Source organism: Contarinia nasturtii, unplaced genomic scaffold (genome assembly GCF_009176525.2).
Source record: "Contarinia nasturtii isolate CC-2019 unplaced genomic scaffold, AAFC_CNas_1.1 Cnas_scaffold_129, whole genome shotgun sequence".
Lineage (NCBI taxonomy): Eukaryota > Metazoa > Arthropoda > Insecta > Diptera > Cecidomyiidae > Contarinia > Contarinia nasturtii.
In genome coordinates, this window is record NW_022197486.1 from 2,870,731 (window position 1) to 2,897,412 (window position 26,682).

Below are 26,682 nucleotides of genomic sequence, written 5' to 3' on the forward strand. Positions count from 1 at the left end.
ATTTTTCCCTTTTATCTTTCGCCAGTAATCTATTTTGACCGAAATTTTTCTCATTCGGAAAACTATTAAGCAAGAACAATGTAAACTATTTGAAGCATTAAAAAGCCAAAATTAATCGTCGATTGTCAATATGAGCAAAGAAAAAAAAAAGATATATGTGTAAAATCAATTCGTTTGCGGGTACATGTTTTTTTCTACTCTACAAATGCAAACTGACTCATTTGCTTCTTTCACAATTCACAAACAACAACAGACAAACAAATGAATCGTTGCGGCGAAAGAGTAGCTCTTATTTTTCTCCAAATAATACTGCAACATGAAGTTTTTTTCACACGGTTTATTTGTTGTAATACAACAAATAAACTATTCATAAAAAAATTTATGTTGCAGTATTATTTGGAGAAAAATAAGAGCTACTCTTTCGCCGCAACGATTCAAATAAAAGATATTAAGTACTCCATTTTCAATGTATGGTGTCAAATTTACCGATTAAATTTCGATCACATCCAACAGCAGAAGCATTTGCCGTATAAAAATGAAGAGAGAGAGAGAGAGTGAGAGAGAGAAGATATGAAGAAAACAAATCCATACAATCATATCAGCAAGACTCTATAGACAGATCGGCATTTAGATCAAATGAAAGAAATAATCTCATCCAGCCCATTGACGTTTTGCTTTGTATAGGCATCGATTTGGGTGCCAAAAAATTTGCTCGTAATAATTTGCTATTAATTAAAGATCAAATCTGTGCTGTAAGATGAGAGAAAGAGAGAGAGAGAGAGAGAGAGAAACAAAATCGTTTCGATAGATATAGATGATTTGAAATAATTGTGTGCGTGTGTGAGTACCTTGCGACATGAATTTCTCACACGCTTTCTTTTCATCCCATTAAAACAATCAGAAACAAATTGATGACATAGCCATCTCGAAATTGGCCAATTTCTACCTGTATGATTCAGTTTTATTACGACGTTTTCGTGTTATCACACAGAGATATGTCAAAGGAAAGTATATCGAGAGAAACTACTGTCGATCAATATTGATACGTATAGTTTTGTGATTTGTCCATATCGCAATAGCATTCAAAAACAGATTGAAGGCACACACACCGTGATTGTGTCCTCATTCTGTGACATTATACTCATTATTATGTAAAAAAATGGTATATGCAGAAATAAGTCCTTCAATGGAATTGTCTTCATTTTCAAATCAATAAATGATATATGTGCGTTTTCGTTTCAATGAATGTATTCAGGAAATTGAATAATTTCATTCATTACTTGAATTGAGCAACTGACACTCGTTGGCAAAGGCAAAGTGTGTTAACCAAAGAGATTCATCAATCACGGTAGATCATGTCAATGAGAAAAAAAAAATTAACCGTAACACTAATACAAATAATTATACATAATTGTTTCAAATATTTATGCAATTGATAAATTAAATACACACTGCATACGCATATGACTGTTATGCGCTGTTTACATTCAAAGTTTGTTGATGTTATTTATTTTCTTGCCAAATTCTATACATCGCATTTGTTTTCATTCAGTTGAAGAATGATTTTCAGTTGACTCTCCGAACAAAAAGGGATGTTACGGGACAAATGATTACTTCCGAAACTTAATATTCTTTTTTTTGTGATGAGTTAATTTCTTTTGCATAGTTCAAATATACTAATGCGCTTATTCATATTTTGTAATTATAACTATTACCGTTATCGGATAGTAATTACAAATCAATATTTGTTTCGTCTGACACTACTTCATAATCACGTTGTGACTTATAAAAAACGTTGTTTCTTACTCACTAACATAACGTTTCAATTTAAATACCATGAACCAGTTGTTTAGTCATCGCAAAGTCAAAATGGTTCAACAATTCCATTGATTGGAAAATTGTGCTGGAATTTCACGAAAAATTAAACTGGTTCTATCTAAAAAAATACTTGCAGTAAAATTCAATCTCAAAATAATGTCAGGAAATAAAGGAATAGAGAAAAAGCGTTTCGTTCGCGTTGTCCCCTGGAAATTAAAAGAAAAAGTCATTCGAACTGGTTGGAATTTCATAATAAATATTGACAGCATATTTTTCGGCTAAGAAATAACAAACGGATCGTAGACATGTTCATCAATGTTGTTGTTGTTGTTGTTGGTGCTGTTGCTATTGATGCTGAAACTTTTTTCAAATGCTTTTCTTCTGCTGCTGCTGATGCCGCCGCTGCACGGGCTTCACTTTAAACTCGTCAAATTATCGAGTGGAAGTTGGCGGCATATAGTCATGTATGTGTAATCCAGACTACGCTTATGCGTATGTTACTTCTTCTCGCATTATTTCAACCACACTGAGTTTCTCTCTCCTGCCATTCTTTCAGCACACAACACAAGAGAGCCCGGCTACTGTGTACCCAAACGATACAAAGCGTTTAGTTTATGTTCAACATTTGACGCGTAATGAAAAAAAAAAACGAAACGAGAATGTTTAACATCTTATAGATGTGCGTCCGATTTACGTGCGCATCTTGTGCCGATAATACAATTCGTTCAATTTTGATTTAAATTTTATTTGATTTTTTATTTGTGTTTTACCAAAAAGAAACAAAACAAACATTTTTTGCTTTTGGAAATCGATCAGTTTCAATTTTGAATCTATTATTTGTGTCTGTGTGTTTATTGTTTTGAAAGAACGAATTCAATTTTAACTCGAAATAAAATATGGCATTTTTAAATCACACCAATTTAACAATTATTATAGTTTGAAAGTGAATGATTTTGTGCATTATATTTGAAGATTTGGATTGCAAAAAAATAATAATTCAGAAATCGTTGAATATAAAAAATTGTGATATTGTGTGTTGAAACAGGGAAACACCAAACTTCCATTGAGACTTTGATCATTTTTCAAACTGTTGTGTGTTCTTGGTTTAAGTAATGAGTGCGATATATTTTTGTCAAATGCAATCATAGTTTTTGTTCATCTTTCAAAAATCATTCAAATCTCTCTAATCATGGCATTGGCTTATGTGGATATGTCTTCAGTTATTGAGGCACAGGTAAAATAAATGTTGGGCACCACACTATCGACGCTTTTGATAACAAACATTTTTTCAACGACATTTTTGTATACCTGAAGAGTTTCAAGTTTTTTGTCGAAAAAAAAAACCATCAACAAATATCAAGAGTTCAGTTTACAAATTTGATCCGTGTTTGTTGTTCGTGTGAATCTTTTATGTGTTTTAAGTAGTTTTTGAACCATCATATATAAATGTTTTTTTGCAACGAATTAATGGTATTGTGTTTCGTTGAAAAATTAGGAGCGTTTGACGAGTCATAGTGGAATCGGTTTGTCAAGTGCCAGTCCCGTTTATAACACTCATACAGGCCACGGAAATAGTGGTCGAACAGTTGCAACAAGTCATAGTGGCGGAAATGGAAGTAGCGGCGCACATGCAAATACACATGGACCATCTCCATCGATTGGTAAGTCGAATGAGATGTTTTTTTTTTGTGATTGAAAACAATTCGATTATTCTCCACCCTTTGTCAAAGTCATATTGCCAATGAAATTCAGTAAATGATATTTGATGCTTCGATACAAGAGTGAAGAGATTATATTTACTTTTTGAAAAATTGTGATTTTTAATTAGTTGTAAATAACGTGTTAATTAGTTGTAATACCGTTTTGTGTCAAACAATGAAATTAATATGTCATTTCAGACATGCATCATCCTGCATTGCAATCAGATTTTCAGCCACCATACTTTCCGCCACCATTTCATCATACAACGCAAAGTCCTCCACAACAACAAAATCATTCAACACATGGTATAGAATATTTAGGCGCTGCCGATCCATACGGTCATGTGGTAAGTACAAAAATTCATTGAATTGTTAGAAAATTGTTTTACATTTCGTTTTTGGTGATGCTGACATTTTCTCTCATTTAATCATCAAGTATCAACATTATAATCAATTAACTGGATTGCGGCCGACACAAGAACAGTTAGGAATCCATCGAACCCATCGTGAAGCTGAGCTTCAGGGTCATGTGGTAAGTTATATCTATTTTAATTTTTATTCGATTAGATATCACAATGTCCACATCATTGGCGTTCGGTCATTCGACTATTTCCAATGTTTTGAAATAAATTGACGTCAATAACATTTTGTGGAAACGAATTATTAGTAAAATCCTAGAACGTCGATGTTCGCATCGGAGAGTGAGGAAAAACTTAGAGTGAATTGTAATGGCAACGATTGGCAGTGAGCATAAATCAGCGACCTATGTTCAATCATTTATTTGCTAATTAAACGTAATAAATTGCATCGTAAATTTAAAATAATCATCACTACATACACATCATGGTGGTAACAATACAAATAAAATGTTGTGATCGGTGTATACATTCATGATGAAATTGGAAACGAAACCAAATGAACTGAGCACACGATTCTTAAGTAAAAAGTTTTTTTAATGGAACGATTGCCGGCCAACCACATGTATCGAAGAGAACAAGGTTTTAAAATAATTGCACTTCATTCGTTTTTGTGCACTCACAAATCCGTCATCATATATCCTGTTGATGGTGTGTCTGTAGCTGTGCGCAATTGTTATGGCCATTTTTATTTCAGTGCTTTAAATTCGAATAAAATTTTATTATTATGAATGTGTTATGGGAAATGTGCCGGTTTCTCGTATCTTCGTAACGATTTGCATTCATTGGCCAATGGAATATTTGTCGTGCACAAAAACCAATTCGCATCACATATCTCGCTGATTCCAGAAGATGCGTCACATTTTCAATGCCCACTTAATTGTAATGTTTAAGCGTTACGCTTCTTTGCCATGTGCTGTTTGTTATTTTAATCATTTTTCAAAATGTTTTTCGCTCTTTAACTTCATTGAATCTGCTCACACATCGCATCCACATTTATATATTGCCTGCATTCTTTCGATTGATTGCGATTTTTTTCCGCTATCGAAAATTATGTCTCAAATTGAATAATATCTTGTTCGTTATTAATTTTCTTTCTTCTTCTTTTTCCTCTACGAAATTCATACGAAAATAGATTTGTAAAACTAAATACATATATTCCATATTCGATGTTAAAGAAATCCAATAATTCAAATTGTTCTTTAAATTCTTCAAGTCAATGGAAGTAAATTAAAACGATGTTCAATATTTGTTGCGTTAGAATTTGATTAACTGGTCCATTGGAAGGAGAAAAAATTCCGTCGTAACTTGGGTTCTTGCGATTTTTTTTCTGTTTTTGCTAAAACATGCTCTACATTATAGCTGAAAATCAACGAACAATTGAAATTCTTTTATGTTATGAAAATTATGACAGAATTTAGAAGAGCGATTGGAATGTATCGAAATTTAGTATACAATCGCTGCTGTAAATAAGATGATATCAGCGGCCTGTCGATACGCCACTCTAAAGAGAAGTCTTCACTGACAAAATCTATGAAATCAATATGAGATGTTTGAAAGTCTCGAGATTTCACATTCAAGACAATTTTTACTTCATTTCTGATGATAAATGTACATGTTATATTAGTTTTTTTTTAAAGTGACTCATGATATTGATTTTTTTTAACCGTAAATTTGAACGTATCACATATTTCATCATTATGTTCAAAAAGGATCAAAAAGGGTTTTATCTTGAAGTTTGGAACTCAAAAAATGTCAACCTTTTGCATATTTATTCAAGCATACCAAGATACATTTTTGGTAGAAGAAAAATAAGGTTTTAAAAAAATGTCGGTGGCAACCAAAAAATATTGTCACCATTTTCATCAATTCATTGTTGTGAATTGTTTGCTCTTTGTTTTTTTTTTAATTGTAAACTCTTTCCGTACATCTTATATAATTAAGAGATTAATGTTTTTCGATTTTTATTTTTGACAGACGCAACTTTCACATGGATTCCCGTACACAGATCGTCGTGGTGATTATAGCAGTACAATTGGTGTTGGAAATCCTGCAAATCGTTTGCATGAACATGATCCATTAGCGCTGCATCAAGCGTTACAAAGTGCTGTTGATGATGGCCAAAATACCGGTATGGATGAAAATTCCGGTTTTATGTCAGACCTACCTCTTTTGAAAAGTGAGTAAATCATGTGTCCAACATTTGAATATTTGTGTTTTTTGAAGTCATTTCATATTCGATGTTTATCGCTGCAAACGAATTTATGGTTGACATACGAAAATCGTGCAACTCGTGTAAAAATCTATGTTTACTTCGGTAAATTCTTTTGCCGGCGTTGTGCTAAAGGGTATAATGGCATTTGTTGTTTCTTGACGCGCCGTCGAAAATTGAAAGAGATTCGGTAATTCAAAAATGTGGAATAGCAAACAACAAAAATGCACGATGCTATGAATGGAATGTTTATCCTATAGATACGAACCGTACAACATAGACTCCAAAATTGTGTTGAAGCCCATAATGGTTAAAGGGTTTAACATAAGAGATAAGAGTATTTACACAATAGCACTGCAAACATGTAGCGCTTTCAATGCAATATTGTCCCGTTTCCTTCATACTATCAGTAAATTCATTCATATTTCGCTTTCTAATCAAAATTATCAAAATACGAAAAAAAAAAATCAATTATTTTATCGAATTCAGAAGTTATGTTCAATCCGAAATTAAACTAATTCACGAAAAAAAAATCTGAATTCTTCGATTTTTAGCGTAAAGAATTGAACCGAAAGATGAAGAGGTGTGCATAGAAGTACTTAGAAACGATTGTGATTGTATTGTTGAATTGAAGAAGAAAAACAACGACAAACAAAAGTATGATGTTTGAGAAAGCGTTGAAAATGTTGTAGAGGCGGCAAACAAACCATCAACACAATAACATAAAATAAGTAGTAAAATTGTGTATGATTAACACCCTTAAAACAGTGCCACCATGAATGAACTCGACGTGATACGTTGCGTTAAAACTTCAAATACACACGAATAACCATATTTTATTATTTCTCGGGACCTCGTTTCATATGTTGAAATCACAGAAAAAAAATACAAACACAATATGCCTTCTACCAAATCAGTGAAATTGGAGAACATAAGTATATTTATAGGCACTATAAGTTTTATTCTCTCAAATGAAACTGAATGAATTCATTTCTCTAACACCCGATGACATGTATATTACCGTATATTACCTATATATATATATTCAATTTGGGAATATAATTTTCTGTCCTTGTCTTTGTTCGTCTTTGCACCTTTTTTTCGAAATTGAAATAGACCAATCCACTGAATAAAGATCCTGTAATTAGATATTCTACGTAGTACTCTCTTCCAATTTCCAACATGTTTTTGGATTAATTTTGCCAAAGAAATTTCCCGAAGAGAAAGAATAAGTAATCCGACAAAAATACACAAAAAAAACGATCAGGACACATTTTGAGCAACAAAAAATCTATTTTTTTTATTATGACTTTAGTGATTTATAAAAAACACACACACATGATAAAAAATGTAAAATATTTATTCATCTTGATATTACTATTTTTTTTCTGTCTGTTATTTCCTCTTCAATGTTTCCACGTAGATGTTTTTACGGATGCAAATCGGGCGTATCATTCAAACATCTGTACGAATTGTAAATATCCCAAAACTTTCTGTTTCATTTTTTCTCTCTCATTTAACTTATTAATTATATCAACAAAATATTGAATATAGTAGTGTTTTTTTTTTCTTTTGCCTTTTGTTCATTGCGAATATATCTCCATTGCTTATTTTATCATTCACGCAACAGGGACAAATCATTCATTTACATAGATTCATGCGATGAAATCAAATATATTTATATACTGTAGATAATCGCGGCATGTAGTACAATTTATGTTGCTAAAATTAATTTATGCATTTTTTGCAATCACATCAATTCAATTCGATTGTGCACGTTCGAAAATCACATTTTCTATTGTCACGTTGTTTGACCGTTTTTATATGATCATCAAAATTGATATTATAACTATAACAACAAAAAACAAAAACAAAGCGATAAGAACTCAAACCAATTAACTAATAATATCTGATCAACTTTTGAAACAGCAATGAAAAGTGGAAAAGAACCAAATAATCTAAGTGTGGGATCACCGAGCGATGTATTTTGTTCGGTACCGGGTCGACTGAGCCTACTGTCAAGCACATCAAAATACAAAGTAACAATAGCTGAAGTTCAGAGAAGGCTTTCACCACCGGAATGTTTGAATGCATCATTATTAGGTGGCGTACTGCGACGGTATGTATTGAGACATTTTTCTTTATTTGTTCAAATCAAGCATTAACATTCGTTTGGTCGATTACAGTGCCAAAAGTAAAAATGGCGGTCGTTTGTTACGTGAAAAATTAGAAAAAATTGGCCTAAATTTACCCGCCGGACGTCGTAAAGCGGCAAATGTGACATTACTCACATCATTGGTTGAAGGTAAATATCAATTAAAAAACAATTTGAATTGCAATTGAATTTTATTAAATTGAGTGTCTGTCATGATTTAGGCGAAGCCATTCATTTGGCACGAGACTTTGGTTATGTGTGCGAAACGGAATTTCCATCAAGGCAAGTTGCTGAATATTTACTTCGCCAACACACCGAACCCCAAGAGACATATCGACGAAAAGAATTACTTTTGAATACAAAACAAGTAGGTGACACCTTTTTTTCGATTTTATTTTGAAACGAATCTATATGTATTATAATTGGATTGTTGTTTTTTGATTTGATTTAATTCAGGTTACAAAAGAACTGATGGATTTATTGAATCAAGATCGATCACCACTTTGCAATACGCGTCCACAGCACATCTTGGATCCATCGATACAACGGCATCTCACCCATTTTTCGTTAATATCACATGGTTTTGGTTCACCAGCCATTGTGGCTGCCCTGACAGCGATCCAGGTAACTAATATTAGCATTTTTTTTTGTTCATATTCATGAAGAAGAGTCACGTTCGAAAATATAAATATTTACTTTTTTCTTATTTCAATTAGAATTTCTTGAATGAGTCGCTGAAAATTGTGGACAAAATGTACGCTACAAATGGCGGAGGTATGGTTTCATCTTCAATCGATAAAAACAAAATGGACAACGACAAAAAGTGATGATATTTTGCAAATTTGTTTTTAAGAAAAGCGTTGCGAACAGAAAGCGTGCGACAGCATACCGAACATACGTGAGAAGAACATTGAGAATCATCGAAAGCCATTTCATAAAGAGTTTTAATTGTGGACATATCCTCGAATGTGACACACAGACACACACACATACAGAGAGATGCAACAGCAGCAACAAACAGCAGCCATCTTAACATGATCTTGAACCCCCCTCCTTCCTGTGCTCTCCCACTTCCCACATGCAATTCATTTTCAATGCCATTTGACGATATACATGACGAAGAAAAAGTGCTTTCATTATTCAAGCATCTTCGAATTCAAATTCATTTGCTGTAACAATATATCTGTCAATGGGACAAATGTGTCCAAATAGTAGAAATAAGAGAACAAAAAAAAATTATTATCGCATTCCCAATTGCGACAAAATAGATAAGCAAATAAGAAATAGTTTTACTAATTTAAGTGTTTTACTAATTTTCAAACATTCCTATTTGGATATCTTAGTATTTCGACTACAGCGACGTGCTTCTACAATGCCAGACATACTTAACTTTTGTCTTAACATTTGCTGCCACAATATAGAAGATTCATTGGTGCCCTGAATGTTAGGATATCCAAAAATGAATGGTCGCTGAATGTCAGCTATTACGTAATTTCATCGCTGAAACAAGAAGAATTCAAGTGCAATGGAAACTGCATTTGTTCATTACGATAAATTTGTTACCGCTGATTTTGCGAACGACATTTTCCTTTGTTTTTATTTTTAGGCATTTCAATTTGGGGACGATTATTATCTTCGTAGTTGATTCAACGCCCAAAAGACCATTTACGAATTGGAACTGAAGTAGGACATTGTTAAATTGGTCTGGAACATCAAACCTGAACACTGTTGAATCGATCGAAGTTTTGACTCTCAATGTTCAGCAATATCTTGAGCGACGCTTGTGATATCAATAAGTTGACATTTCAATAGTTGAGATTAATTTAAAATTCTTTCCCCACCACATAAAAACAATGCAAAAAAATAAATAAAATTCTTTCGACATTCCAACTTAAAGAATTTCGAACGTAATCAAAAGTTGTGTGATACGTGAGCGATTCATTTGAGTGAAGAACATCGTTGTAATGCATGAATTGGGTACATTACAAGTACAAAATTTACATTTGAAACGGCCGATATCGAGGAAGAAACGTAAACAACACTTTGTGATAATTTAATGATATTTATTTATAATTTATTGAAGAGGTAACATTGAAACTCAAAACAAGTATGGGCACACGGTCAATTTTAAACTTATCATAAACATCCAATGTGTTTTACAATTCCAACAATCGGAATATGGAAATTAAAAAACAATAAAACACATTTCAGTTTAAATATCCGAGAAAAAAAATCATTGAATTGACAAAAAAACCATTGTTATTTTGGTTCAAAACATTGCTAACGTGTGATGCAAACATTTGCTGTATTTTGTATAGTAAAGAGTTGTCAACGGGCGAGGGTGAAAAACATTCCGTTTTTGGTTTAAATCCATTTTGACTGATTGTGAGGCTATCGTTACAAAACTTATTTTATATGGCAACAACAATATATAAAGAAAACTATAGAGACATTAATACAAATAGATTATAGTTTTGATCTAATAATATAAAAAAAAAAAAAAACAAAAATATTCAATCGCCGCGTGTTTTCAGGTAATTTCAATACATCTGCATTTGCATGAAGCAAAAACCGCAACAACAATTTCAAAATAAACAAAAAAAAACATTTTTTAGCATAAAATAATTAAATTTAATGATATTGCACGAAAGCGATTCAATCAATCACATTCGTATGGACAAACATAATGAAAATAAAAATTATTAAGATATAAGTTTATTAGGATAAAATTGTGTGCGATTGTGTGTAATCAACGTGGACACATTTGCGCCTTAAATAAAATTATAAATTCTCTAAAAACAAGAACAAATAAAAAATGAAGCGCAAGCGTATAGGCAATTACAAGACGATGACAAGATTTCAAAATTATGTACTTCAAATCAAGTTATGTTCTTTAAATAGCATTTATGTATAGATTTACATTTAAAATCGACAAACAAAACAACTCTGTATATTAAGATTCGATACACTCACACACACACACACATTCACATCCATTGTAATTCTATGATATACAAATGTAGGTATTATATCAATTAAAAGCAATTAAGTACAGAACAAAATGTTGCTTTCATTTTTTATTTTAACTTTCATGATTTACCAGGATCGTTATGGCAGTGAAAATATTTGCAGTTTTTTTTGTTTATTGGAGAATTTTTTTTACTCACTGCGAAAATGTCATTTTATCCGGCTTTATTTCAAATTTGTCGAAAAGCGTTTTCATCAAAAGTCTGATTTGAATTCATCAGAAACATCCGCGAGATGCCATGAGTTAGTGGCAACCATACTTCATAGTAGAAGTAACAGAATCGCCAAAGAACATCTTACGAGCCACAAACTGAAATTTTTTAATCAAAGTAAACTACAACGTAAAAATCAAGTTGTTTTCAGATTCCCATACAAGGGAAAAAACGTAATTTCCAGAAAAAAAACCTGTTTCCTATACGAATTTGCCAAAAGCTTAATGATATATTAAGTGATACATCAAGCAATACGTTTAATGTCGTCATTGGTTTTGCAAATGTTTACTAGTTAAAATTATAGGGAACTTTTAATGATTGCACAGCTGTTATTGAAAGAAACCGTATAAAATATTTTTTTATTATCTATTTTGTTTAGAACAGAAGAGCCACCATTTTGTCAATCGCTGCAGACATCACAGAATAAAACATCACTAAAGAAATGAATATTTTGGACTTTTAAACGGACGGACAATTTTAAATTGATGCTTTTTAATTGATTGGGTCAATATATCAGGCACAAATCCCTAGCAAATCGGAAAAATTTCCGTTTAAACGTTTTAAAAAATGATGAACCGTCGATCACTAGCGAATCAAAGGATTTGTCGGTTGCCGGCTGCCGGGGCTAAATTTATGGGGGTAACCATACATCTCATACTTTAACATTTTGACGTCGCAAATCTGGCATAGTGCTGCCTCTGACAGTTGTCGAGTGAACTATGCCCACATTGCATTGTACGATATTGAGGTGCAAGTCCAAGCGAAAACTGTTTACATATGAAGTAATGTGGTTCACAATACAACCATCAGGTGGGTATTTGGAGATGTCAAAACAGCGTATGAAGACTATGGGGTTAACTTAGAATATTTAAGTGAATTTTAAATTGTTTATTTTGCCGATTGTATTTAGTTTTGATGCACTTCAAATACAAAAAGTAGCTCAAGCTATTTTTCAATCCTCTTCCCTTGTGGGAAAATTACTGACTGACTAGTCAGTTAACTAATTTGGGACGTTTTTGGCTTAAGCCAACTGAGATTGAAGGTTTTTTAAGTTGATTTCTCTGATTTTTCAGTCAATCCTAGTAGAGAAAAATATAACTTAATTCAACTTCAATCGCAGTTGGCTATAGACAAAAACGTCCCAAATTAGTCATCTGTTTAAAATGACCTACATAGACGACTGGGTAGACGACTTCCGTTTACAAAATTCAATTTCAGTCGATTCCAGCTAACCAGTCAGTCAGTCACTTTATTTCCACACGGGTTTGGATTGGCATAATTTTCAGTAATTTTTTTTGCGGTAAATATAAAATAAAATAAGCTTGTGAAAAAGTTGTTTGTTACAAGCAAGAGCTAATGGCATTTATTTGAAACGAAATTATTGCTTTAAGTTCAATATTGAAAAATTAAACTCAATAATTTCAATAACAACCTATATATGAGAAAATTCTATCTCACTTGAATATATAATTCGTAGTTTGAAAGTGATAACTTAATCGGATTTCGGTCAAAACCATTTTCATCAAAAGTTCGATATAGATTCATCACAAACATCCGTAAGAAGCCATGAATTAGTTGCAACCATTCTCAATGATATCATCAACAGGTTCGCCAGTTTCAGATGAAAACCATTGATCGCTCGTGCAAAAAATGTTCTTTTCAGTACTCTTATCTTCGAATGTATATCCTTTGTCACATTCAACCGTCGCGTTTACTCCTAATCCATCGTTAACTGCTGAGAACTTTGTGTTTTCTAAAACTGGAAAATCACAATTGATGATGCTGTTTTCGCATTGTTCTCCAGTATATCCAACTTCGCATGCACATTTATTGGGTGAAATACATGTGCCACCGTTTTCACAAGGTAGACTGCAAATTGCTGTAAATATAACAAATTGTAAAATTGATTTAGGTACTTAATAAACAATGTTATATCTGCTTACGTTTGCAAAATTTCTTAATAGACGAATCTGAGTCCCAAACCCATTTACGTTCATCAGAACAATGTGCTTGAAGAGTTTTTTGTCCATTTTCAAGTTCATAATCTTCTCTGCATGTGAAGGTGATTTTCTGAACACCATTTTTAGATCTGGAATCTGCATTTGGTACCCTTAGTAGAGTTTTACATTCGTCTGGTTGAGAAGAAGGGGCACTTTTTAAGTGGTTCAGAAGACCAAAAAGTTTATTAAATTTAATTTTCTCAAATCAATAGTTTCAGTTGTGGCACTTGAATCATTGGCATTGTGACTTAAAAGGAATCTATTTTATAGATTTTTTAAACATTAAATTCAATTCCCAAAAAGTATTAAAAATTAACACTTACGCTTGTCCCAAGCCAGCACATAAAGTTAAAGTGATTAAAAATGTCCACATGCTTATGTCAGCTGAATGCCAAAAATAATAGTCTTTCAAAAAATGGAAAAAGAATTATTCCCTGATGTTTCCTTATTCACTGAAGCGGTCAAATGAACTGATGATTGTCACTCAAAATCAGCTCCTTATATAGTACTAAATCGTAAGATAAATCGCCTTTTTATAACTGATAACGCAAATCAAAATAAACAACCTTGTATAATGTCGTCATTGGATTTGCAAATATTTATTAGGTGAAATTTTAGATAACTTTTAAATGATCAAATGATTGCACAGCTGTCATTAAAATACGAAAAAATAGCACATGCAAAAAAATAAACAAAGTTACGAAAATAATGTGCAAAGTAATAAGGAACAAACTCTCTTATTATTATTATTTTGTTTTGAATAGACGTGCAATTCAAACCATGATATAAAAAAATCTAATGAAATCACATATGACCCTATATTTGGGATTCATTCTTTTTTTCTACTGCGTACGGCCTACGCGGTGAAACATAGAAGAACGGTTTACTCTTTTATATGGAATTCAAATTATCTGTTGCAATGAAAAATGGTGGAAAATGTGTATGGTATGAGAAATGACTCTGACGAAACACTCAAAGTACACACAAATAAGAATCCGGACGACGGTATGACCATTTTATTCTCAAGAACATGTGTTACTAATTAAATACGTGACTAAATATACTATTGCGTCATTTTGTTGTCTTATTCACAATATTTTTTAGAAATTGTGATATAATTCGTGACACCCAACAGTTTTAATATAACTTTAATTAGGTAATGTGCAAGCTCAATTGTTTGCTTTCGTATGATTAAATTGTGTGCGTTAATTTCGCCAAAAGTAAGAATCGTAAGCAAAATGAAGTGGAAGCGTATGTGTGTAAATTATGTATAATCTATCTGAAAAATACTAAACCGCTGCAACCAGTATTTTATATGGGAGATAGGTTTGGAATATATCAGAGCTAGATTTCTGAGGGCAGGTAATTCCCAAAATGAAGAATCTTTTGAACATCACTCGAATATAAGAGATATTTCCAAAAATCCATTGGATAAAACTGAAAGAAAGAATTTTCTTCACAATGCACCATTTATTCTTGTGTAAAAGAGTAATTGAACCATACAACTTTGAGTTCTTGTGTATATTTTTCATTTAAAAAGATTACTTTTGGTTGTTGTTGTTTCAAAATTATCCAGAAGCATTTTTTTCTTTGGAAGATCTTTATTCTTTCAATTATCTTAATTTGAAGAAGCTGAGTTTTGACTTTTTGGGCTCTACTTTCAAAATTTCTTCAATATCACGGAATAGATTTTGTTGTGCGGCAACTAGTTCATCGATGAGTGTCTTCAATTTATCGATGTTACTGTTGATTGTCTTCAAGTATGGAACTTTCATAAATTTTTTGCAAACTTCAATGGATTCACTTATTATGTTCAAACTTTCAGCGATATCTTTACCTTCATCGATTCGTCGCATGGCCAAAAAAATGTCAAAAGTTGCCGTGTGAAATTTCTTCAGATTTTCATTTGAATTTATAGAAATGGTGTGAACTTTTTCATAAATTTCGACCATTTTCGGTTTAACAGTTTTCACGAGGTTGTTGAGTTTCTTAAGTTGTTCGCTGTCCAGAATTTTAAGATGATTCTCATATTTATGCAATAAACCATAATAGCTCAATTCACGATCCGATCCAACTCTTGGATAAACAGTTTGTGACCCATACACGTTAAAAACTGATTTCGCCAAAGGTAAATTGAATTGTGTGCCGTAAGATAAAATTTGACGTAAATTTTTGACTGTTTCATCATTCAAGTTCTGATTTAATTTCACCAAACAATTCAATGCCTTATCGCCCAAATTCTTATTTGATTTGACCATATTTTTGATTGTTTTATCGTTTACGTTCCTCTCTGGTTTGACCATATAATTAATTTGTTCATCCATGTATTTGACGGTTCTTATCATGTCTAAATCCATTGCAATAAGATCGTTGCTTCTTACAATTGCCCACAAATCTTGCAACCATTCAGCTTTTCCACACTTGGGGGGCTCCGTTTTGAGAAAGCGATCGTCAACTAGATCAAATATATAGATAAGAATAGATTTTATAAAAAAAAATCTTTTTTTAACGCAAATTTACTGGAAAATGCACATAAGCTGCATATAATACAACTAATGTGATAATACCATTGATTTTCGTGCAGTTAAAAGTTTTAGTCAAGACTCCTTCAATTGCATTGGCCTGGTCTGACCAGAATCTCCATAGGTGATGACCGAGTGGACCACCTACTATATTGTTTGAATATACAACTGAAGGAAATCTTTCCTTAGTTAGACCTACATTGTTGATGACACATTGATTGATCTAGCAAGAGATAACTGTTAATTGTTGTTTATATTTTTGTAACGATAAAATTTGACGATCTATTCACCCCGAAAGTTGCGGTTAGGAAGATTGCTCCAAGAAACATACGTAGCATTATTCACTAATTTCTACTTTTTTTTTATTGAAACAGTTCCCTCTTATTATTTTGTTTCGAATTGTAAAAATTTATCCCAATAAAAATCACTGATCGATCGATGTTTACAGTTATTTTATATATTAACAGCTCTACTCATTTTACACTATTTATATTACGTTATATTATCACTTTATCTTAAAAATCATTTTGGCAGAAATTTATGACGATATTCAATGAAATTTCCGAGAAAAGATGGTTATCACGCGCTTTTTATGCAAATATGGCAGATGTTTTCTTATTCATTTGAATTTTAGAACAGTCTTATGTGCATTCTATTTTCACCTAGGGGGTAGACACATGTATTCATAATATCCGAATAGTGATGGAATCGCCGATATTGAAATATTCTTCGTTTTACTATTTTCAAAAATACATACGCAATGTACATCCAAAATAACATGTATACATGTGCGCTGTGCACAAGTGCACACAGCACTAATTTTTAAATATTATGCCAAAAATCGACTAGCAGGCCACGCTTTGTATAGATTTATTATTCTCTTTTGTGCGGAATTTCTTCGACTTTGTGTAGTTCAATACGTTTGTATGCCGCCATCTTGGATTCACGTTATCACGGAAATCGTGGTTTTGGCTTGAAGATTCACCGAATTAAAATGTATTCAAGAAATGAAGTATATTCTTCAAAACTAAGTGGATTCTACATTTTGAAGATGTGTTTACCCCCTAGATTTTCACATTATAATGATATTCAAATGACAAACATTTATCCTTTATTCTTGGATTGATGTCATATGAATTTTTATTTAAAAAATTATTAACTTTTATTTCATAAAAAGGTAAGATAATATGAGACGGAATATGTTTCCAAGTGACCAAATGACTTAAAACAGTAATGTGCGAAGGGGGGGGTTTACCCCCCCCTGTGATTTGGATGAGAAAAATTTTTTCGCGAAAATTATTCGAATTTGCTAGGGTTTTTCACGAAAAAAGTGAAGACCTTTTTTTTTTTTTTTTAGCTCTTCACTTTGTTTGGGTGAGAAAATTCTTCCGATTTGCTAGGGATTTTCGCCTCAAAAAGTGACTTCCAAAACATCGCAAAACAATCGCAATTTCCTGAGGTTTTTTCCCGCAAAAAAAGTGAAGAGAAAAAAAAAAAAAAAAAAAAAAATTTTTGTTCAGATGAGAGAATTTTTAGTTTTTGAAAAATCACCCCCCCCTGTAAAATGTAGCTCGCACATTACTGACTTAAAATGTCTGGCATCTTTGAAGTTCGAATGGATTTCCGTGGTGCTTTCAGTATGTTTTGCACCAAAATGAAGATTTTACTGATTTTTTTTCTCGTTATCACAATGAGTAGAGAAAAAATAAAGTATTTTATATAATTGTATCTTGAAAAAAAAAAATGTTTTTTTTCCGACATTTTTTGGTGCCACAATATCATACTCTCTTACTATTATTGTGTCCATGAATTCAAGAAAAAAAAGCAAAAGCTAAAAACTGGAACATTTTATACTGTATATTTTGAAATGTGCTTGATTTCATACGGTCATAGATTATAAAAGTGAAACGTAAGCAAAAGGTAACTCTATTTGACTGTGTGGCACACCGCTATTGTACATTATCGTATTCACGTTGTACGAAGAAACGAGCATTTCGCATTAAGAAATAAGGAATATTAGATAACGAGTGACCATAAAGCACAGTAAATTGCTTTTACCAAGAACTTTTTCTAACTATTAAGCTTCCCGCGAGACACACGTGCTTAAAACTTAAACTACTGCATTGCAACAATGTATCGCGCGCGATAGTATGGAATGCACGTGACTCAAGGTTGAATAACCATCGAATCCCAGAAGAGTCAATCAATATGGTTTACTAAAACGAAACCCCACTGAAATTGGATTTAAAATTAGGGCATGTGGAATTTCATGACACAGTAGTAAAATAGATTGCTTGTCAACATCACTTAAGATAATTGGCATTTTTCGTCGTTTCATTCATTCATTGCCAGCAAAAAACAATGGAATTGATAAATATCACTGATATGGTGATAGCAAAGGCTAAACGCTAAAATGCAACGTTAAAATAGTCGGGATTGAAAATGAAGGGGAATGTATTTAAAGCACCAATGAAATGAAAACTACAATCGCAATTTGCATTGCATTTGTATGTGAATCACACAATCCAACATATATTTTGATAGTAAATACAGAGAAGCGCATTTGGCGCTTTCGAACTGCATCAATCCTGTTGTATTATTAGCTCGTGCTTTTGCAAGTACCTTTACATTTGTATTGAATATACAGTGAGAGCACTTTTCTATCCACTTGCATATCGACTTTGACATACACTCGCATTTTCACTTGTAATGTTTCGAATTGTTTTTATTCTCCCCCTCACACATACACACCCACACGCGCACATTGTTACACACGAAAAATTGTCCTTCATTCATATTATCCATGTCTGCATGTACATTGTACATGCATTCCAACTATGCAAGTCACTTTTTTACTTCAAATTAGTTCTGTTTTCCTCCTTTGATGTGTAAGTTCGCTTTTAGATACATACGGTGGACAGAAAATTAAGGGTTACTTTTTTAAATTTAATAAAATTTGCTGCACGCATATCGTTTTCCATTTTTTTAAATTCTAAAATAAATCAATGCTAAACACACACGCACATCCGAATAATACGAATCGCTTGATATTTAATCATACCGAATTGGTAAAAGAAACGGAAATAGACACGTTTAAACTGAAAACTCCGCTCTCGGCGAATTGAGAACGAAGTACGAAGATAGCTAAGTGAATAGTCTATTTTAAATTATTATGTAATGCTCTTGCATATACGTTCGAATATTCAATAGTGACATTACTAATAAGAACCATATGAAATACACATTTTTTGAATTCTTTCGTAAGTGCATTGTTGTTTTTTTGGCATTTATTTGAAAAATAAAAAGTGATGTCATTGATCTTGCACCAGTGTTGAAATATTGAAATAACTTTCCTGTTTAAGCTTTTTAAATTCATATCACAGATATTTTCATTCGTTGCATAACTTTACCTGATTATTTAAGTAAAAACATTTTGAAACTAAACATTTAATTGAACATTTTCGTTGTTGAAATAGTTTTTTTGTTTTTGGTGTACATGCATATATTAATTTGTGTTATCAGGACACAAACTGAATAATTACGATTAAGTAATCCTCGTTTCGTGAGAAGTGTGCACATTTTCGACAGTTTGTTGAACAATGGTCGAAACTGTTCATTGCAAACATATGTTTTACTAACCACGAAATTAGTTACTTTCACGAAATTAAATCAACATTTACTTTCAAATGTGTTCAGGTGGAAAAGGTTCGTTTGTTTTTGTTTCACTGTCGCAGGTAAACGTTTTTCACTGCGGTATATAGATTCTTTCATGTTTGAATTTCCTGTTTCGTGGCCAAATATGCAGCATAATTGAATACATCTTTGCAAGCGTTGCATAAAATGAAAATTAGGACATTGAGGTATAACATTTCGGTTACATTAGTTTCCCCGATATAGAGGAAAATGCATTTAAAATAGTAGGGACGTCTATGTGAAGACAATTTGGTTAATTCAATTGACATCGATACATTTATTATTGCATAGAAAGCCACCTTTGTTTACTGAACATAAGTTCCATTTAGAAAATTAAATTAAGAAGCTTTGCTTTGTGAATGTGCCGTTCTCATTCACACGTGATTTTTTGCCATTAGTATATTTTCGGTGTCGAGAACAGTAGGGTTTCTAACAAGAAAAACGACACTATGGTATCACTTTCTCTTGCTAAAAAAAATCAGTTCATAACATTGTTTCATCATGAGGAAAGTTTTTATTTTCAGTAATGTTTTGACGTCATACAAATATCATCAACATGTAACTCGAAAATTCCTTGGTTTTGTACAAAAAAAAACTGTTCTCCTTATATTGAAGACAGTAAAAGGCCGAGCGTTTTACTTCTCCACCAAATTTACACATTGCTGCATATTCTATTTAGACATATACATTTTCTATTTAAAAACTTCCAACAATGTTTGTCAATGTAAGATAATCTTTGTTCATTGACATAATACATGTAACATAAAGTGGGCTTATCGATCATATATATCGATTTCTTTATGTAACACGTGGTGGTTGCAATACACAAAAGAAAAAAAAACTGTTTGACGTGCATATTTTTGATTTTCCATGTTCTTTTTTTTCGTCGTTTCCAACGATTCGCCAGCTATTTTGTTTATGTGTGACCCATTTTCATCGACATTTTTGCAATCAAACACGAACACATATACAATGGCATTGTTGTGGTAAGTGGCATGCATTTGGTTGAATCGATTTGAAATGCACTCGATGTCTTCATTTTACCACACTCGGCACGCTTTTCCGCGCTACTGTCATACACATTCGCTATTCAACAACACAACAATAACCAAACAACCAATCTAACATCAAAATTCTTTCTTCTTCTTTTTCATGCAAACACATGCCTAACTATTTTTTATCTATGTGTTGAGATATTTGTATTGTATAAAGCTAATTTACAATTGGAAGTAAAATAACCAAAAATTTCAAGAAGCTTAATAATCAATACGCATGCCATGTACAATTGTACATACAAGTCTAATTGAGACGTCAACTATTCATGTCATATTAATCAACGGTCGTCCTTATATTCATCAATTCTAATTTCATATTCCCATTCTTCCATGCAACTTGGCTAGGGGACATTCATACTAGAAAAACTAGTGAAACTAGCAGCAACTAGCAGCGACTAGCAAGCACTAGCGTATTATAGTCCAAAGCAAATGAATTGAGGCATGTAAAATATATTGTAGCATGCGTAAGTCGCTTGCAAACGAACCAAGTGAATAGCGGAGACGCACGAAAACGAAGTGAGTGAATAGCGACAACGAACGTTATTATCCATTGCCGCAATACACTCACTTCGTTATCGTGCGTCTCCGCTATTCACTTGGTTCGTTTACAAGCGACTTAAGCATTACTGTTGTTTCTTTTATGTATCATACGATACGTCTAGGTAATTTCAAAACACTAGAAAAACTAGCAGCTACTAGCAGCACTAGTGTACTCACTAGTAATACTAGTAAGCGATTAGCGAATACGTAAATAAAACTAGCTTACTAGAATTGCTACGAATGTCCCCTAGCAACTTGGTGTTAAAATGTATGTCGCACCTTCTTTTGATAAAAATTGTTCATTAATAATAATAATAATAATAATAATCTTTATTCAGCGCCAAAACTGGCTGAATCTTTTGAGTTTATACAATTTTTTCTACATTTGTTGGTGGGAAAAAGGTATGAATCAGTGATATACTATGGTAAACATCTGATAACCGTTAAAAACCACATCTTTTTAATAATAATCTTACGACCACATACGATATTCTAACGGTCACCCACACGGTCCACCAGGTCAGTAGACCGAATGACACTCAGTCACCATCCCAGGCTGCACGGTAAAGGTAAATAGACCGAATGGGGTCGCCGAATTCGCAGCGGTCACTACGCCCCCCATGGCCAAAAGTTAAAATTACTATTAAAAATTAATTAATAGTTAAATTAATACGAAATATTACGATGGGTAATATTTTTTTCAAACTTAACATTTGCCGATGAGCTTTGATGTAAATATAAAAAATTTATAAATAATATCCTAGATATTACTGATTTGTGTCAATAGCTTGATGAAAAAAATAATAGGTCTTCTTCAGTTCCCATCTCCAAAGTCTCAGCCACTTTATCGCTTTCTACAACTTAATAGTATTGAAGTAGTTATGAGTGCAATGGCACTGAGTTGAATGAAACAATATGAACTGTTTTATATGGTCAAACAATCAAGAAATGTTTGTCCAATTTTTTTTGTCGTTTCGATTTATTTTCAACTCATCAAATATTTCAGAATTTTTTAATACTTTTGATGATGATTCGAATATTTGTCGAGCTCAGAGTTTCCTTGGGTGCTGATGTCACCAACTAAATAAATAAACACTTAGATTTAATTTCTCTGCTTCACAATTTCGTTTTAACATTGAATTTTTATCATTTGTGGTGAGATTGGTCAATTGCTTTAAATTTTAGTTAACTTCTGACATCAGAGACATATATCGAAGCCAACGTGAAGTTGATTTCATTATAATTGTTTTTTTTATCTTTTTTCAGATTAAATATTGACTGCTTTACAAACGGATATTGTAACAAATTCTAAAAATTTATCGAAATTTCGAGTTATAAAAATGCGATCTCTGGAAGCGATGAAAATATGTTTTTTCCTTATTTCATTAGTGTGTTTATTTGGAGGTATTTCTTTTATTCACAATTTATATTATACAGAAAAAATGCTTAATTTGGAAATATTTTCAAATTACAGCCACAACTGCAATCGAATGTTATCAATGTAACAGGTTTGTTATCATTTCCAAGCTTATAAGCTTGTTTTCATCATCATTTGGTATTCAATACTATTTTCTTTATAATTCAAGTGAATTTGATCCAAGATGTGGTGATCCCTTTGATCCGTATTCATTGGGAAAAGTAAATTGTAGCTTAAAAACTCGCCTGGAACATCTGCCAAATGTAGAACCAGTTCTTTGCAGAAAGACTACTCAAAAAAGTAAATTTAACCGATCCAAAATCAAATTGATAAAAAAAAGACCAGCGAGTTTTATGTGTTGGCTATCATTTTTCTTTCTCCTGTATTTAATAGTTTTCGGAAAAATACGCGTAGTACGGGATTGTGGATATTTGGTTTCGGACAATGATAATAAGGGATGCTTAAAAAAGTCGGGCACGTTTGAAGTTCAAAACTATTTTTGCTCTTGCACGAACGACTTATGTAACACGGCTTCAATAAAAACTCAACAATTTTCCTTGTTTGCGCTTTCGGCAGTGTTAGTAACTGCAATATTCCGATTGCATTAGATTCTCTTTTTTCAGCTATAATTGATCGCCGTAAATTCGTTGAGAATACATTTTCTACAAGTATAATTTCTTCGCTTAACCATCCAACTCAGAAGTGCCAACTCAATACATGAGTTATCCATGTATGTATTTGATGGATTTGTTTATTTTTTTATATAGAAAACTATATAAAAACGTTGCAAACACCTTTAAGTGCAAAACACATTTACTTTTGTACTTTTAGGTCAATCGCAACCATCAAAATCACAAGGGACGCACGAGTGGACGCTTCAATTTGGACGATTAATCTTAATCATGAAAATCAACAAACCAAACAAATAAACATAGGTATCACATAGCTTTAATCAAATAGTTTTATTTTTTTCTGAATGAAAAAGAAAAGAAGCGAAAAGCATGGATATACGAGGGTTGCTCCATAATTTTTTTTAAAAACATATATAACACAGTTGTTTTTTGTCGAAAATGGTTTTATTGTTTTTCAAAATATTCCCCGAGATGATCGATACACTTTTGCATTCGATGAAACCATTTGTCATAGCATTCGTGCCACTCCGAAACTGATATCTCCAAAACGTGTGTTTTGAACGCTTCAACTGCTTCTTCTGGTGTCGAAAATCGTTGACCACGTAGTTTTTTCTTCACGCTTGGGAACAAAAAAAAGTCATTGGGTGCCAGGTCAGGACTGTACGGTGGATGACCCATCAGTTCGATGTTTTGACCGGTCAAAAATCGAGTAGTTTGAAAAGATGTGTGAGAGCTCGCATTATCGTGATGAAGAATTATTTTGCGACGGTGGTTGTTTTTTCTTATTTCACCAAACACTTCGGGCAAACAAATGGTGGTATACCAATCAGAATTGACGGTCTTACGATCCTCTAGTGGAACGGTTGCCACATGACCACTTCTCCCGAAAAAACAGGCGACCATTCGCTTCGAAGTGCTTCTTGCTCGAACAACTTTCGTTGGGTTATCTTCATTTTGGAAGACCCATACAGTCGACTGCTGTTTCGTTTCGGGCTCATAGGCATATATCCACGATTCGTCACCAGTGACGATTTTATTAACGTCTTTTGAAGCACCACGATTGAATTTCTTGAGCATTTCTTTACACCAACTCACACGAGCCATTTTTTGTTCGTCGGTCAATTTATGTGGGATCCAACGAGAGCAAATCTTTTTTACGGCTAAATGTTCATGCAAAATTGTATGTATGCTGTGGGATGAAATGCCCAAAGATGCCTCAATCTCACGGTAGGTCACATGACGATCTTCCATAATCAGTTTTCTGACAGCATCGATGTTTTGTGGCACAACAGCCGATTTTGGACGACCTGTATGAAACTCGTCTTTGAGCGAACTACGACCGCAACGGAATTCTCGGTACCAGTTATAAATTGTCTGAAGGGTTGGTGCTTCATTGCCAAAGGCCAAATGAAGTCGATCGAAACACTGTTGTTGAGATAATTTACTTCGAAAATCGTAGTAAATCATTTTACGAAAATCTTCACGTGTAAAATTCATTTTTTTGTTGAGTCGCAGTTTACCAGTCACTGTAAACAATACAAATAGCGTTCGTACGACAAAAGGTTCAGGGCACGAATACATACCAAAACATCAAACTTTACGAATATGACAATGGTTTACATCGGGCAACACTATAAGTACCATTTTAAAAAAAATTATGGAGCAACCTACGTAACGTAGATATTTTAAACATCGAGCAACAACGGCAACAACACACAGAAACAGATAATTCAACGAATAAATATTGAATAGATTAGAAAATGAAAGTAAATAAAATAACACACACACAAGGGGTTATGTAAGACTTATCCACAATGTTTGAGTCAAGTCAAAATATGCTGCAGCAAACAATAACAAAGTTTTAATATGTTCATTGAAATGAACTTTGCCAGATAATTGATTTCATGAGAATTATTTCGAAACAAAAATTATGCATAGGTAGATAGTATTTAAAAAAAACAACAACAACAACAACAACCGGCCCAATATTTTGTTAAGTACATTTAAATTAATTTAAATTAAATTTAAATGAAATAAGTCAGTCAATGAAGACAAACTAGACATATGTCAATGGCATTGCATTACACATTTTATTATTAGAATAATTAAAAATGAAAAATATCGTCAAATCAAATAACCCAATCTGACTCCATTTGAGATCATTTAATGATTAGTAACAACAATATGATGCTTACTCACACATCTTATTTCGTATATGTTTGTTTTAATTGCGAATTTATAACCATAAAAGGCGCAATTTAACATAATTGGTTCCCTTTTTTGCTTAGTATGACAATTACTGAACCAAAAATTACGAGAAGTTAAAAAAAATCCAAAGTATGAGCGAACGTACCGTACGGGATTTCCTTCGTTGCGTTTCTGTCATTTATCAACTTTCAGGACAAAACGATTGTTTTTCAATTCAAAACTGTGTCACTCATAGCTATTTTTGGTTATAAAATAATACGTTATCAATAATAGCACACCGCATATTGTATCGCTTTACTTTCTCATCTGCAAATCTTACACAAAATTTAAAAAAAATTAAACGAATATAGTTCATATAAAGCGAATTTATTTCAATGCACCGGCAAATAAAATAAGCTTTTAATTGTAGTACAAATTAGGCATGGTATCGTACATCCATCGTGTAAAGCATAGATATACGACTTGCAACAGCAACCAGAATCAGAACTCGTCCACACAAACACGAACTAACTGTCTTATGCATCACTTTTTTTTAAAGTTTAATCGCCGTGAATTAAAATCGCAACAGTTATGTCAAACGAAGTTATTTTTTTTTCAATTGGAATTGCACCCTTATTCTTCCTGCATTTCTTTTTATTCCACAAACTAATACCGACTAACCACTCACATATGATGTAATCGAATACAGCTTTTGAATAAACCATGGACATTTTATATTATCAGCTTACGAATAGGTTTATTTTTCACCATTGAGCTGTGCAAAATGAAAAGAAAATTTAAGCATTGAACATTAACTAGTTGTAGTGATAAATGTAATTCTTAAAATATAACTAGCCATAATATTAGTTTTGAAATGGTGTGATGTTAAAAAGTGCTAAAAATTGTGCACCATCGAAGAAAATATAAAAAAAACATGAACACAAACAAAGAAACACCCCAAAGGAAATATCGAGCAAATCAAAATTCATTCAGCCCCAATATAAATACACCGAATGTTCCGAATTTTGGTTTGATTTTATTGCAGCTTCGATCAATTTTTCATAGCAGACTATACATCGAATTATACGTTTTTATT

At 32.6% G+C, this 26,682-nt stretch overlaps 4 protein-coding genes across 13 annotated transcripts in view; 2 read left to right on the forward strand and 2 right to left on the reverse strand.

Annotated features, from left to right (window-relative positions):
- LOC116346021 (transcription factor AP-2-epsilon) overlaps window positions 1-11,294 on the forward strand; it is a 31,478-nt gene extending 20,184 nt beyond the window's left edge. Inside the window, exons 1-12 of one of the 7 annotated variants that reach the window (XM_031775929.1) lie at window positions 2,927-3,052; window positions 3,314-3,479; window positions 3,717-3,865; window positions 3,955-4,050; window positions 5,912-6,113; window positions 7,570-7,620; window positions 8,076-8,265; window positions 8,333-8,451; window positions 8,523-8,668; window positions 8,758-8,925; window positions 9,018-9,075; window positions 9,155-11,294. In XM_031775929.1, the coding sequence (XP_031631789.1) occupies window positions 3,008-3,052; window positions 3,314-3,479; window positions 3,717-3,865; window positions 3,955-4,050; window positions 5,912-6,113; window positions 7,570-7,620; window positions 8,076-8,265; window positions 8,333-8,451; window positions 8,523-8,668; window positions 8,758-8,925; window positions 9,018-9,075; window positions 9,155-9,249 (1,485 nt within the window). In that variant the 5' untranslated portion in view covers window positions 2,927-3,007 and the 3' untranslated portion in view covers window positions 9,250-11,294. Of the gene's footprint in view, window positions 1-2,925; window positions 3,053-3,313; window positions 3,480-3,716; window positions 3,866-3,954; window positions 4,051-5,911; window positions 6,114-7,569; window positions 7,621-8,075; window positions 8,266-8,332; window positions 8,452-8,522; window positions 8,669-8,757; window positions 8,926-9,017 lie in introns of those variants that run through there. The other 6 variants (XM_031775923.1, XM_031775935.1, XM_031775941.1 and 3 more) reach the window with 6 other exon arrangements.
- A 1,688-nt stretch (window positions 11,295-12,982) lies between these two features.
- On the reverse strand, window positions 12,983-13,993 carry LOC116348106 (fibrillin-1-like). The gene is made up of 3 exons (XM_031778977.1): window positions 13,864-13,993; window positions 13,484-13,692; window positions 12,983-13,419 (listed from the first exon to the last, which is right to left on the reverse strand). Exons 1-3 carry the CDS (start codon window positions 13,911-13,913, stop codon window positions 13,112-13,114), a joined length of 567 nt encoding a protein of 188 aa, XP_031634837.1. The 5' UTR covers window positions 13,914-13,993; the 3' UTR covers window positions 12,983-13,111.
- Window positions 13,994-14,990: 997 nt separating this feature from the next.
- Window positions 14,991-16,607, reverse strand: LOC116348096. The gene is made up of 3 exons (XM_031778966.1): window positions 16,353-16,607; window positions 16,108-16,285; window positions 14,991-15,995 (listed from the first exon to the last, which is right to left on the reverse strand). Exons 1-3 carry the CDS (start codon window positions 16,398-16,400, stop codon window positions 15,154-15,156), a joined length of 1,068 nt encoding a protein of 355 aa, XP_031634826.1. The 5' UTR covers window positions 16,401-16,607; the 3' UTR covers window positions 14,991-15,153.
- Window positions 16,608-18,937: 2,330 nt separating this feature from the next.
- LOC116348117 lies at window positions 18,938-23,756 on the forward strand. Of its 4 annotated transcripts, none has more exons than XM_031778994.1 (6): window positions 18,938-18,993; window positions 22,617-22,754; window positions 22,825-22,858; window positions 22,937-23,067; window positions 23,161-23,497; window positions 23,599-23,756. In XM_031778994.1, exons 2-5 carry the CDS (start codon window positions 22,691-22,693, stop codon window positions 23,373-23,375), a joined length of 444 nt encoding a protein of 147 aa, XP_031634854.1. In that variant the 5' UTR covers window positions 18,938-18,993; window positions 22,617-22,690; the 3' UTR covers window positions 23,376-23,497; window positions 23,599-23,756. The 4 variants fall into 4 exon arrangements, with proteins under 4 accessions (XP_031634854.1, XP_031634867.1, XP_031634848.1 ...); XM_031779007.1 differs by having other exon boundaries at window positions 18,947-19,322; window positions 23,569-23,756; XM_031778988.1 differs by having other exon boundaries at window positions 18,947-19,322.
- Window positions 23,757-26,682: the final 2,926 nt, after the last annotated feature.

What these genes read in the sequence shown, in the direction of transcription:
- LOC116348106 (XM_031778977.1), bottom strand. Translation starts at nt 13,913, where the DNA reads ATGTGGACATTTTTAATCACTTTAACTTTATGTGCTGGCTTGGGACAA. An exon ending in TGTGCTGGCTTGGGACAAGC is followed by an intron (nt 13,693 to 13,863) that starts GTAAGTGTTAAT and finishes CCACTTAAAAAG; the next exon opens with TGCCCCTTCTTCTCAACCAG. An exon ending in TATTAAGAAATTTTGCAAAC is followed by an intron (nt 13,420 to 13,483) that starts GTAAGCAGATAT and finishes TTATATTTACAG; the next exon opens with CAATTTGCAGTCTACCTTGT.
- LOC116348096 (XM_031778966.1), bottom strand. Translation starts at nt 16,400, where the DNA reads ATGCTACGTATGTTTCTTGGAGCAATCTTCCTAACCGCAACTTTCGGG. An exon ending in TCCTAACCGCAACTTTCGGG is followed by an intron (nt 16,286 to 16,352) that starts GTGAATAGATCG and finishes ATCTCTTGCTAG; the next exon opens with ATCAATCAATGTGTCATCAA. An exon ending in TAACTGCACGAAAATCAATG is followed by an intron (nt 15,996 to 16,107) that starts GTATTATCACAT and finishes TATTTGATCTAG; the next exon opens with TTGACGATCGCTTTCTCAAA.
- LOC116348117 (XM_031778994.1), top strand. Translation starts at nt 22,691, where the DNA reads ATGCGATCTCTGGAAGCGATGAAAATATGTTTTTTCCTTATTTCATTA. An exon ending in ATTAGTGTGTTTATTTGGAG is followed by an intron (nt 22,755 to 22,824) that starts GTATTTCTTTTA and finishes TTCAAATTACAG; the next exon opens with CCACAACTGCAATCGAATGT. An exon ending in GAATGTTATCAATGTAACAG is followed by an intron (nt 22,859 to 22,936) that starts GTTTGTTATCAT and finishes TTATAATTCAAG; the next exon opens with TGAATTTGATCCAAGATGTG.